This window comes from Macaca mulatta, chromosome 4 (assembly GCF_049350105.2).
Source record: "Macaca mulatta isolate MMU2019108-1 chromosome 4, T2T-MMU8v2.0, whole genome shotgun sequence".
NCBI lineage: Eukaryota > Metazoa > Chordata > Mammalia > Primates > Cercopithecidae > Macaca > Macaca mulatta.
The window spans coordinates 102,631,980-102,644,363 of NC_133409.1; the positions used below are offsets into that span (position 1 = coordinate 102,631,980).

At 43.7% G+C, this 12,384-nt stretch overlaps 2 protein-coding genes across 12 annotated transcripts in view; one reads left to right on the plus strand and one right to left on the minus strand.

The window, feature by feature from the left end:
- Positions 1 to 1,196: 1,196 nt before the first annotated feature.
- Positions 1,197 to 6,841, minus strand: RWDD2A (RWD domain containing 2A). Of its 3 annotated transcripts, none has more exons than XM_001084182.5 (3): positions 6,762 to 6,841; positions 5,528 to 5,868; positions 1,197 to 4,588 (listed from the first exon to the last, which is right to left on the minus strand). In XM_001084182.5, exons 2-3 carry the CDS (start codon positions 5,726 to 5,728, stop codon positions 3,911 to 3,913), a joined length of 879 nt encoding a protein of 292 aa, XP_001084182.2. In that variant the 5' UTR covers positions 5,729 to 5,868; positions 6,762 to 6,841; the 3' UTR covers positions 1,197 to 3,910. The 3 variants fall into 3 exon arrangements, with proteins under 3 accessions (XP_001084182.2, XP_077855837.1, XP_028703224.1); XM_077999711.1 differs by lacking the exon at positions 6,762 to 6,841 and adding an exon at positions 4,920 to 5,001 and having other exon boundaries at positions 5,528 to 5,659; XM_028847391.2 differs by lacking the exons at positions 5,528 to 5,868; positions 6,762 to 6,841 and adding an exon at positions 4,920 to 5,013.
- A 94-nt stretch (positions 6,842 to 6,935) lies between these two features.
- Positions 6,936 to 12,384, plus strand: part of PGM3 (phosphoglucomutase 3) — a 43,051-nt gene continuing 37,602 nt past the window's right edge. For 8 of the 9 annotated variants that reach the window (XR_013416308.1, XR_001444335.3, XM_001083268.5 and 5 more), the window contains exons 1-3: positions 6,936 to 7,029; positions 9,204 to 9,409; positions 11,418 to 11,602. Coding sequence is in view for 7 of the 9 variants with exons in the window: in XM_001083268.5 (XP_001083268.4) it covers positions 9,206 to 9,409; positions 11,418 to 11,602 (389 nt within the window). In the remaining 2 variants the exon portion in view is untranslated. Of the gene's footprint in view, positions 7,284 to 9,203; positions 9,410 to 11,417; positions 11,603 to 12,384 lie in introns of all 9 variants that reach the window. The other variant, XM_077999701.1, reaches the window with a different exon arrangement.

Consider the following 12,384-nt stretch of genomic DNA (forward strand, 5'->3'; position numbering starts at 1 on the left):
ATATCAGACCTTTGATCAGCTTACCACTGTACAGGGCAGCATGCTGTATGCCTCCAGGTGAGATTCTGATAGGACCTGGAGAATGGAGTCATGTTTCCTGGATGCCTGGTAAGATGTGTCATCCCAGAGAGTGAATGATAAATCTCATGAAAGCAGAGTCTGCAGCCAAGTTTTGGAGAGGTGCAGTGTCTGGTACATGCTGGGATTTCCCCTTCATCATGTGGAACAAATTGTGTACTTTATTCCTTCTGTAACTAGGGAGAACTCTCAGTGATTGGTGGGTGACATGGTTTGGCTGTGCCCCTATCCAAATCTCACCTTGAATAGTAATAATCCCCACGTGTCAAGGATGGGACCAGGTGGAGATAATTGAATCATGGGGGTGGTTTACCCCATACTGTTCTCGTGGTAGTGAATAAGTGTCACGAGCTCTGATGGCTTCATAAAGGGGACTTCCCCTACACAAGATCTCTTGCCTGCCCCTACGTAAGATGTCTCTATGCTCTTCTTTCATCTTCTGCCATGATTGTGAGGCCTCTCCAGCCATGTGGAACTGAGTCCATTAAACCTCTTTCCTTTATAAACTACCCAGTCTAGGGTATGTCTTTATTAGCAGCATGAGAATGAACTAATACAGTGGACTTATTTCAATTCTGTGTACCCTGCTCGAGTTCATTCGTGGATTGACCCAAATGCATCTACTTTTGACTGGGATTAGAAAGAGAGGTCTCTCTGGCTGGTCCAGGCTGTGGTGAAATTAGTTCCACCATGTGGACCTTATGAGGGAAAGCCAGTGAGCTGAGAGTTTCTGTGGCAAATCAGGATTATGTATAAAATCAGGAAGTGTGAGCAACACTGTGCCCTCTTCAGACAGTAACTATTCTTTTAACTTACTACTGGGCTACTTCAGATAAAAGCAAGTGAAAAAAACCTATTCAAAAAGGTTCCGTGAAGGCTGCAGACAGACACCATGAGAGCCTTCTCAAGTTCTGAGAGGGGTTGGATGGCATGTAAGCAGTTATGTGTGAATGCTCAAGTTCACAGGCAACGTATGTTTGATTTAATAAGGAATGTTTTAGAGGTCCCTGTGTCATGGTCTGCCAACTCATCTGACCAACTCAATTCACTATGCAGGTGTCCTCAGCTCTTAGCCTGGTAAGAGTTTACCAATAAGGAATGAAAGGCAAAGAACATACTTGACGATATGCCTGATTTAATTCAGCAAACTTTAAAAAGACACTGCAACTTTTATAAATGAGCACATTTTCCAAATAACCATTTAAGAATACAATATACAGAATATACAGATTCTTAAGTTACAAGCAATAGAGACTGATTCTGATTTCCAACAACAAAAGGAAAGATGCTGGGTCATTCAAAGGAAATGCCAAACAGCTGAGCATTCAGTAGGCTAGAATGAGGGTGGCACTAGAGGTTTAAGCAGCAAGAGCTCACAGCCATCTCTCCAGGAGGCTGCCAGAGGACAACTGAATTCGTATCACTTTCTCCTCCCAAATCACAGGGAAGGGGCAGTTTCCCAAAATAAGCAGTGTGTGTAGGGAGAGGGGGTTGGGGAATGCTGGACTTTTATTATGTGCTCATATTAGGCTATGCAAACAACCAGCAGACTCCTATACATACAAAGTTGAGTTTTGAATTATACATGTACTTTTTTTTTTCTATAAAACCTACACTTCCCCATAATACTATCTGCATTACTACTCCTGATAGGAAAAAAGTATTGCAGAATGCTCAAATTAGGCTTATAAAAGTAGGTTCTGAAAAATCTCAGCAATAGCTCCAGAAGCACTAGAGTTCATAATCTAGAATGTATTCCCTTTTCTTTACACTTATCTTTATGTAGCTACTTTTGCTTATGTAATCAGGAAAAACACCTCTATGAGGTAGGTTGATGGCACATATTGATTCATTTGGATGGAGTTACATCTGTTGAAGGCCTAAAACTTGTAAATGCTAATTATACTTACTGATAGCTTTGTGGAGACTGTGGGGAAAAATATTCCTATACTTTGTTGTTTTTAGTGCTGGCAAACATTAAGACATGATTCTTTGGCAATGTAAGTCCTATTTCTTCCCTTTGCATATAGGCAAAGTGTCAGGCTCCAGCCTGAGTTCCAGCACAACCCAGGCTAGGATGGAAACATGAATGGCAAGCTGGAGGACCTGGCGGGGCAGGCCCACAGCGAGTGCTGAAGATCTGAGTTGTGCCCTGAGAGGAAACTCACTGTGACCTAAGAAGAAAGAGGCAGTACAAAGTGGACTCAGTTCTAAGGCCTCCTGGGGATAGGGCCTCCTGGTCCATCATGTCCTCTCCGTAGCCCAAGGACACGTCTGCATCCATGGCACAGAGGGTAAAACCAGAAGGTAGTTTCATCAGAAGTTCTATAGGCTCCCCAGCACAAGCAGCACTGTCTGACATCTAACAGGATGTGTTACAGAATGGGGAATGAGGTGTTTCCCTCCATCTTCCTAAATCCCAGCACCCAGCTTTGGCATCTGGAGGGGACCCAGAAGGAGAATGGGATGCCTCCCGGGAAAGGGCAGCAGTAGCTGACTACAGAAACAGGGAAAGCTGCTGAGGCTGCTCAGGACATCTTTTAGCACATGAGACTCACAGAAATACTTGGGGCGGGATGGAGAATGAAAAGGCTTGGCAAGAGCTACTTAGATAGGCGTTAGTTTTTAATCATTAAAATAAACTCTCATTTTGAAAAGCCTGGTGAAGCCTGTGGAGCTTGGAATTTTCAGAGGAGATGGCAGTAACATCACCAGACTGTAGAATTTTTTATATATATGTTTTTCCCAATAAGGTAATGATGCAGATATCCACACTGGTACCCTCAACACTCTCTTGCCCTGTATAGTAATGCATACTGGCACACAGGCAAAGGTTGGATTGAAACGGGAATACTTTATAGACAAGGACCCATGTATTTATCTTTTCTGGATAAGAATTAAACTAATACTGGTATCAGGATTGCTAGTATCATTAACTGATATAAACAGCCAGAACATATAGCATCGTGGGTCATCTTTTAACTCCTGGGACTTCATTTCTCTGAGTCCTTTGCCACTGCTATTAGGAGCTAGTTTTACTAAAACACTCAAAATATGAGTTTAAAGTAAGAAATGAAGTAAACAGGCTGGGTGCAGTGGCTCACACCTGTAATCCCAGCACTTTGGAAGGCCGAGGTGGGTGGATCACATCACGAGGTTAAGAGATCGAGACCATCCTAGCCAACATGATGAAACCCTGTCTTTACTAAAAATATAACAATTAGCTGGGCATGGTGGTGCATGCCTGTAGTCCCAGCTACTTGGGAGGCTGAGGCAGGAGAATCACTTCAACCTAGGAAGCGGAGAATGCAGTGAGCCGAGATCGTGCCACTGTACTCCAGCCTGGCGACGAAGTCAGAGTCCGTCTTAAAAAAGTAAACATGTCCTTCCTGTTCTCATTTTAAACTTGATTTAGACTTCCAATAATGAAAGACAAGTGGGTGTGTCACACGTATGCTAGCAATGTGAAACAAATGCTAATCATATTTTTCAATTCGTAACTGCAGTTTGATTTTTGATGTTAGCTATGGGCTTTGGATCACCCTTCAATCAAATCAGCTTCACAAGTTAAATGGATTGTTTTTATTAATTTACAATGAAATAGTTTTTGAATGACTTAACACAAGAACCTAGAGATAACATCACAATTGCACTGTTATAAAGTTTAAAGGCCTATTCATTTCATTGTCAGTTGAAATTCATTACCAGGTGAAAATTTGGGAGCTGGGTTTTGCACTGAGGATGCTACACAGCCACCAGCCTTTTTATTTTGCTCTTAATAACAGAAATACTGACTTAGTGAAATTACAAGCATAGGCCTCTCAATAGCTTTTTACGAGTCTGAACTTTTGCTTTCAATACCAAATAGTATCTGAAAAACATGCTCACTTTTGTGCTTCTTGAGAAATTCTAAGAACTGGCCCAGATTCATGTGATAGTCATTCCTTAATCCATAGTCACCATGGGCCTCAAGGAGTAATTCTTCAAAAGAATGGAAAAGGCGCAGGTCCTCACCATTTCCTTCTGTCTCCACGCTTTCGGCATGCTTACAAGAAATGTGCTTCCAATTGGGGTACCTAATTGTGTGCCAGAACTCCTCACAGTGCTCTTTGAAACCCTCCACACAAATTATACCAGGCTTTCCTGTCATGCAAAATCCAGTCACATCTAACCTTTTCCCAACATCCAAAATCTTTTTCCTTAGGTCCTGCTGATATATATGGTGACTGTAGATCCACATTCGGAGGAATGTGTTCTTGACTGGCTTTGCTTGTGTAGATGGTTCATACACAAGCTTTCTGCTCAGGAAATAAGATGCACTGTTGTCCTGTAGCCACTGGATTGCTGCACATACGCAGAGCTCACCTGGATCAAAAGTCCCTATGTAAGAAGTGAGACCTTTGTTGAGAAGTAGCTGCTGATGTCTGTCAAGTTCAGATGACCGTCCAAACAGCTGCAATGCTACATAGGGGTAGCTGTGAGGCATGGTCACTTGCAAATCAATTTTCACCTTAAAATGAAAATCAAATAGATTTAAATACCATAACATCCCATAAGCTAGTTTATCAATAGCAACTGCATGATTTTGAGAAATGTTATTGCTACTATTAAATGACAGCTGTGTACCAGGTACTTTACATACACGATTGCTTCCTTTTATGCATTAATTATTTCAGTATTTATTGAACAACTACATGTGCCAGGTGCCCTTGTGCTGGGATAAATAATAAGCCAGACACTATTTTTGCTCTTCATGAAGTCCAGAGCCTAGTGAAGGAGACACACATTAAACAAATAATTACACATAGCAAGTATTTAATTTCAATTGTGAGAAGCATTACCATGGAAAAGTGGAGGGTTCCATTGAAGTGTGTAACCAGCGGGACAGAATCCAGTCTGGGGAACCAGGAAGTTTCCTGACAACTGAAGGATGAGTAGGAAATAGCTACAACAGTGGTTCTCAAATGCCCAGTCCGCGTGTTACCTATGCTATGCTAATGTTGCTGGAGACAAATGGATCAGAAGATGGAGGTAAATTCATTTTTAGTCTTTAGATTTTTCCATCCGTATTTGCTTTCTGTGTTGTGCCATAAAAAAATCCACTCATTTACTCCTTAAAAGCCAGTTTTGTTTTGTTACAGGAGATATTTAGATTTATGAAAATCATGATACATGTGCAAGGTAGTCCAACTGGATGAGTGAACAAAATAATAACGGCATAAGACTGCAAGATAGCTTCAATAAAAACTCCAGGTATATTTGTTAAAAAGGTGTGTATGTTTACATAAAATTCAAGATATTTACTGAAGACAATTTACAGAACATTCCATATCTTTCAAACAAGGTAATATGCACCCGGAATATTTCTATCTTTCCTTGACAGAAAGCTGTTCCAGATGTTTCAGTTAAAAACTGGGCACCTGGCAAACACTTAAATCAGGGCACCTACCTTGGGCTCCTCAATCTGGAGCGTAATTACAAATTCGATTTTTGGCGGCAGCGCCTCCCTTGTGCCTTCCAAATACCTCTTTATATTCGTCAGGGCATTTACATCTTCAAGTTTTACTTCTCCTTGGTTAGGAAACATAGAAAACAGCATTTCCATCTCCAGTAGCTGAAGCTGAAGGCTTTCTTTCACCGAAGCAGACATGTTGCCTCGCAATCAACCTGCCTGGAAACCTCACAAGGCTCAGGGACGCTGGGTTTGTCAATGCCAGCCGGTGTCCAGCGAAATTTCCCGAAGGTCCCTTTACGTGGAAGCAATTCTGCAGGAACGCTTTGCACCGAGAGCTAGGGGCACAAACCGGACACTTACACTCTTCTTTATTTCCTGACTTCAAAATCTAGTATGCACAACATCCCCTACAACACTCCGTTAAAACCCATATTCTGCGTACCCGGGCTCCGGGCTCCCGCCTCCCGCACCCCGCACTAGGTAGGGGAATCTGCACTTTCAACAGGTGTTTGGAATTGTCCCGCTGCAGGTGGCAGGCAGACACTTGCAGCCGCTCTGCAAGCCTGAATTCTAGAAAAGGCTGGGGCCCGGCTTCCAATCCCACCCGGGGCTCGGGCTTGGGCGGAGCCAGACGCTGCGGCGAGAGAGGCTGCAGTGCCGGCGGGATGGGCTCCGGGTTCCCCAGCCCTGGTGTTACCCCCAGCGCCAGTCGCCACAACCTCGGTCTCGGACTCGCGGACCGCCCCCCCCGCCCCCGCCACGCCGGGGTGGCCTTTTCGCTTGGGCCGCATCCCAGGGCTCCGGACGCTTACGATTCACTGGCCTGTGCCCCGAGGGACCCAGGATGAGGGTAGGGGGTGTCTCAGAGGTCATTAAATAAAAGGTGTTTACAGCGAGCTGGGGGAAGGGGGTACCCGGGGAGACGGCGGCCGGAGAAGGCTTCCCGGATTCAAAGGTTTGGGAGATGACCTCGACGTCGGAGGGGGGATGCGGGCCGCCGGCGGCGCTCACTGTGGGCGAGGTCGCCCTGTCCGAGGCCCAGCGACGGGGCTGATACCCCACCCCCGCCCCTAGCCAAGACCACTAGGAACCCCGGCTACCCAGGAACGCAGAGCCTGCCGCCCCCAGAGGCCCGGAGTTGGAGGCGGAGGCTGCGTCTCCGCGGCTGCAGTGCTCTGAGGGCCCGCGACCCTCGGCCCCAACCCCCGGGCCACCGCTGGGGCCTCACCCTTCCTGGTCATTCAATGGAAACAGCCCCAGAGCCCGCTCGGAACCGCAGCCGCAGTTCCTCAGGCGCGAGCTGCGCGCGCCCGGCGGCGAGGTGGGGGCGGGGCCGGCGGACCTTCCTCCGTCGTGATTGGCCGGGGGGCGCGGCGACAAGCCGGAAGCCACGCAGGGCCACGTCTACGGTTCTGAGGACTAGGTCTGGCTGCTGCAGACGTTGTCGCTTGGGCGTTTCTCCGCTGCGTGTAGGTGTAGGGGGCTTCCTGACCGAGGTAAGCTGGGCCCGAGGCTCGGAGTTGAGAAGGGAAACTACCGGTCGGCAAGGGCTCGGTGGGAGCGGGACAGGTCAGATTCTCGGCCGGACGGAGGGTCTAGCGGGCCGGCGCGACTGACCGAGCGGCGGAGCGCGCAGGACACACCTTCAGGGCCCGGCGCCCCGCGAGCGGGCTGGTCGGGCCCGGCTGCGGGTCTCCTGCCTGGGCTCTGGTCCGTGGACCTAGGCGAGCACCTCAGGGTGGAGTGCCAGGTAATTCGAAGGTAGGCGGGAGAGAGGCACTAAGGAGGTTTGAAGATTGAATGGAGAGTAGGGGGATACTCTTAACTTTTTGAGTGGACTCTGGATTTGGCAAATGTGCTTTCAATAAAGGCATTCGCAGACGCGTTGAAAGTAGTTGTAGGACCTGAAACGCATATTATCTGGACCTTTTTTTTTTTTAAATGGCTTTTTGGAGTTAACAGGACTGGTTTACACCCTTATGAATAATCATGACACATAATTGACTGCTCAGTTTTTACAAATATGTATTTATCCTTAGGAAAGAGATTTGACCACTGTCTTGAACTAAATTAGCTTGCCGAATGCCAGCTTTTTCCAACTGGACAAAAGTAACTGTTTTTCACCATTTCTTGTAAGTTCTGTTCATTGAAGCAATGAAGGACAATAAAGAAAACAAGATTATGAGGCTAGCAGCTGGAGGACTGCTCCTCATCTCTGGGCTAATTGGGAATTAATTGACCCAGGAAATGTATAATGTATATGGACTGCTGAAGGAAAACTACGGACTGAGGTTGGAAACCCCAAGTTCCACTTAATGGGAGTATCCCAGAGAAAGCAGTATTAGTGGGCTAAGGGCCGATGTTTTTGTTCTTCTTGTTTGTTTTGAGAGGGAGTCTCGCCCTGTCGCCCAGGCTGAAGTGCAGTGGCGCGATCTCTGCTTACTGCGACCTCCACCTCCTGGGTTCAGGCGATTCTCCTGCCTTAGCCTCCTGAGTAGCTGGGACTACAAGCGCGCGCCACCACGACAAGCTACTTTTTGTATTTTTAGTAGAGACGGGGGTTTCACCATATTGGTCAGACTGGTCTTGAACTCCTGACCTCGTGATTCGCCCGCCTTGGCCTCCCAAAATGCTGGGATTACAGGTGTGAGCCACCGCACCTGGTCTGTTTGGTTTGTTTTGTTTTGAGACAAGAGTCTCCCTTTGTCACCCAGGCAGGAGTGCAGTGGCGCGATCTCAGATCTCAGCTCATTGCAACCTCCACCTCCCGGGTTCAAGAGATTCTCCTGCCTCAGCCTACCTAGTAGCTGGGATTACAGGCGCCCGCCAACATGCCCGACTAATTTTTTTTTTGTATTTATAGTAGGCGGTTTCACCATGTTGGCCAGGCTAGTTTCAAACTCCTGACCTCAGGTGATCCGCCTGCGTCGGCCTCCCAAAGTGCTAAGATTACAGGTGTGAGCCACCGCTCCCGGCCGATGTTTTATTTTTTAAAGTAAAGGAGAAAGGTGGCATTCTTTAGGAAGAAGATATTGCTAGTTTTAGAGCAACATCGTAGAAGGGTGTCCTGATTGTCCTTAAGAAAATGGAAAAAGATCTGGGTAGTCTTGGAGAAGAAACTGTTGCCTTTTGCTTTTCCTTTGAGAATATGTCTCTGTAGTTTCGGAGAAATAGCAAAAGAACCACAAAGATTTCTCAGATATTTGGGGATATGTAGTTCCAGCCCATTCAAGAATCTGACTTTAGGCCTTAATCCATCACCAGCTATCTATGTTAATTTAGGTTAGTTTCCCCTTTTGTAAAAGGAAATGATCTTTGAGCTCATTGGAGTCTCTGAATAGGTGTAAAATCTTCATTTTAGTTGAGAGTGGACCAATTTAAGTGTGACCGGGTCCGGGAATAGTCCTGGAGCTAAAATGGGAGGAGAGTGGGGACAATCTGATATCTGCCCTGAGTCTGCCGAGGAGTGGACAATACAAGTTGGGCAAGATCTTCTAGGTAATTCTAACCCACAGGACTTACTCTCCTGCCCATTGCTCTGTCAAACATAGGGTTCTTTGAGGAGGTTCAGACTGAGACAGACCTATTTGTTTGGGGTGGCAGTTTTTGAAGCAAATGGTTCTTGAGAGGTTACTTGTTATGCCTGAAACAATATTTCTTAATTTTGTAGACATGGATTTAGGTGCTATTACAAAATACTCAGCATTACATGCCAAGCCCAGTGGACTGATTCTTCAATACGGGACTGCTGGATTTCGAACGAAGGCAGAACATCTTGATCATGTCATGTTTCGCATGGGATTATTAGCTGTCCTGAGGTCAAAACAGACAAAATCCACTATAGGAGTCATGGTAACAGCGTCCCACAATCCTGAGGTAATGGGTTTAGTGCCCTGATAAAGCAGACCATTATTTACAATACCAAGCCTTAGTGTCTGAGCAGTTTGACCTAAAGTACAAATTCTAATTCTAGGAATGTGCCTTCTCATTTATATGTGCTTTGGATGTGAAACCACTTTTTTTTAATTAATTTATTTATTTTTAAGAGCGTGATCATTAAGCTCATGATTCCTAAGGGTGTGGAAAGAATGAAAAGATACTGTCTTTTTTTTGGAGTGTTCATATTAGAGAAATAACAATGTTCTTCCAAATTTATTGATTTAAGACATGTTTGGTAATTGAAAATTGTTTCCTTTGTTAACTTAGCAGTGATTAAAGATATTGGGGATGGGTGAGGGAGGGTAAAGATTTGAAAAGAAACTTTTTGAACATTTTCAGACAGGTTTTTATAGCTCGGCAATAATTTCTTGTTCTGAATGAACAAACAGGTGAGCTTTGGCAGAATATTGATGATGTCTGATGGTTCTAGTCTTTGTGACAGATTTTAATCAAAGTATTCTTTTTGACACAATTATTTTTTCAGCTTTATTGTGGTATAAGTGATAAATAAAAATTGTATATATTCAAGTCATACAACACCATGTTTTGATATGTGTATACATTGTGAAATGATTAATACTATCAGGCTAATTAACATATACATTACCTCACATAGTTACCTTGTTTTGTGGTGAGAATACTTAAGATGTACTCTCAACACATTTTCAATATATATTATTATGAACTGTAGTCACCATGCTGTACATTAACATCCTCCAGAACTTATTCATCTTATAACTGCAAGTTTATGCTCATTGGCCAGCATCTCCCCATTTCCCTTACCCTCTAGCCACCACCATACTACTCTCTGTTTCTGTGAGTTCCACTTTTTTACATAACACATGTATGTTATGATCCTGCAGTATTTGTCTTCATGTGTCTGCTTATTTAACTTAGCATAATGTCTTCCAGATTCAACCATGATGCAAATGGCAGTATTTCTTTTTTAAGGCTGAATAATATTCTGTTGTGTATATATACCACATTTTCTTCATCCATTTATCTGTTTATGTGCACTTAGGTTGTTTCTATATCTTAGCCAACCTCTTGACACAATGTAATTGTTCTGTATTGTCTGTAGACCATTAATACAGGGTTTGAATAATATGCTTCTATTTGATTGCTTGGGGTGTGGGATTTTTGCCTTTGTAGCTAAATCAGCAGCAAGTTAAAGTGGTGCAGGTCTGTGAAGGATTGTAACCTCCTCTTCCCCCAAACAAGGGCATTGCTTGTCCAAATATGTGATCACTATAAATGTGTAAATTTCTAAATATGTAAATCACCATAATTGATTGACTGATCGACTTCTAGGAAAAGCCCCACATTTATTGCTAGTTCCAGAGGCATTCTCAAAATGATTCTCGTTTCTTTCAGGTGACATTCACTGTGAACTACATTTTCTTTCTAGGAATTTGAGCAGAACAGTGTTGGGAGGCAGTTTTCACTTTCTGTCCCACCCGCTGGTTGACAAGCTGGCTAGTGTGTTCTTGGAGTTCCGAGTCATAGTGAGAAGGATCTCTGTGTGCCCTTATTCTGCTCCACTTGTGCCCTAGTCAGTTTATTGATAGTGAATGCACAGATCACAGCCTTTTACAAAGGCTAGTGTGGCATAGTGTTTTTAGGCGAGTCGGATAGACTTGCTGTTTTAATCAATACTGACATTTATTAGCTGTATGGTCATAAGCAAATTACCTAACCTCTCTGAAGCTCAGTTTTCTCAAAGTAAGATTGGACTAAAAATAGGATTATTAGTTTAATTGATTTATGTGTGTCATGAGGATTTAATGAGTTAATAGATACATAAAATATCAGTATTAATATTTGGTGTTTATTGTTGAAGCTGCTCAGTCATCACTGTCTTTGGTTGAAGGGAAACAGCTTTTGCGTTCTACTCTCAACTCAGCTCATGAGTATGCACAGATTGCTTGTTTGTTTTTCTTTTAAGGAAGACAATGGTGTAAAATTGGTTGATCCTTTGGGTGAAATGTTGGCACCATCCTGGGAGGAACATGCCACCTGTTTAGCAAATGCTGAGGAACAAGATATGCAGAGAGTGCTTATTGACATCAGCGAGAAAGAAGCTGTGAATCTGCAACAAGATGCCTTTGTAGTTATTGGTAGAGATACCAGGTGATGATAAGAGTTACTGGTAAAAAAAAAAAAAAAGCTTTGGGAACGTGATATAAACGATTGTATCAGTTTGAATCCAAGACAAATGGAAAGAAGTAAAGTGGAACTACCCTGAGTTGCATGTCTACCTGCATGACCTTTTTAGTAGGCTGTGGTAGCTAAGTCACAACTGCAGCTTGGGGTTTGGAGTCTGACTCTGGTTTGAAACCCTATTCCAAAACCCAAGCTGCAGAATAATATATGGAAAATACTTCCTGACACAAGAGAAGCACTGAATAAATGTCTCCCACTCCCTCTGTAGGTTTTTTTTCTTCCCTACAGAGTCATAACAAATATGATTTGAACTCATTATTTTTAAAGATTTACTTTATAATCTGTGTTATTATTGTTTCAGATATTTATATGATTTTTCCATGCTGGAGCTCACTGAAAAGTATAATATTATTTCGCAGCTTTTGCCTTCCTTAACAATAATGTATTTTTGTAAAATATTAGATGAAAAGTATACTTTGCAACAGTAGCATTTCCTTTTGCATAAGATCTGATTTTAACCTGAGATTCTTTCAAAAGGAAATTTCTACTCAGTCTCCAATACCTGGACTGGTTTTTCTTACCCTCTGTTGTGTTACCAGAGGGTTTTCCAGATACCGATGATAGTAGCAGAAATAGCCAAGTAACTTATGTTCTGAAGTACGTTATCCCACCACAGTAAAGCCATCCCACATGTATTTGGTTCTTAACTATTAACTAATCTAAGTGATAAAACATCTTTTCCCACAAGG

Bases quoted from the DNA above. Each gene is read 5' to 3' on its own strand.
- RWDD2A (XM_001084182.5), bottom strand. From the start codon at position 5,728: ATGTCTGCTTCGGTGAAAGAAAGCCTTCAGCTTCAGCTACTGGAGATG. The intron at 4,589-5,527 runs GTAGGTGCCCTG...TTTCATTTTAAG, and splicing joins TCCAGATTGAGGAGCCCAAG to GTGAAAATTGATTTGCAAGT.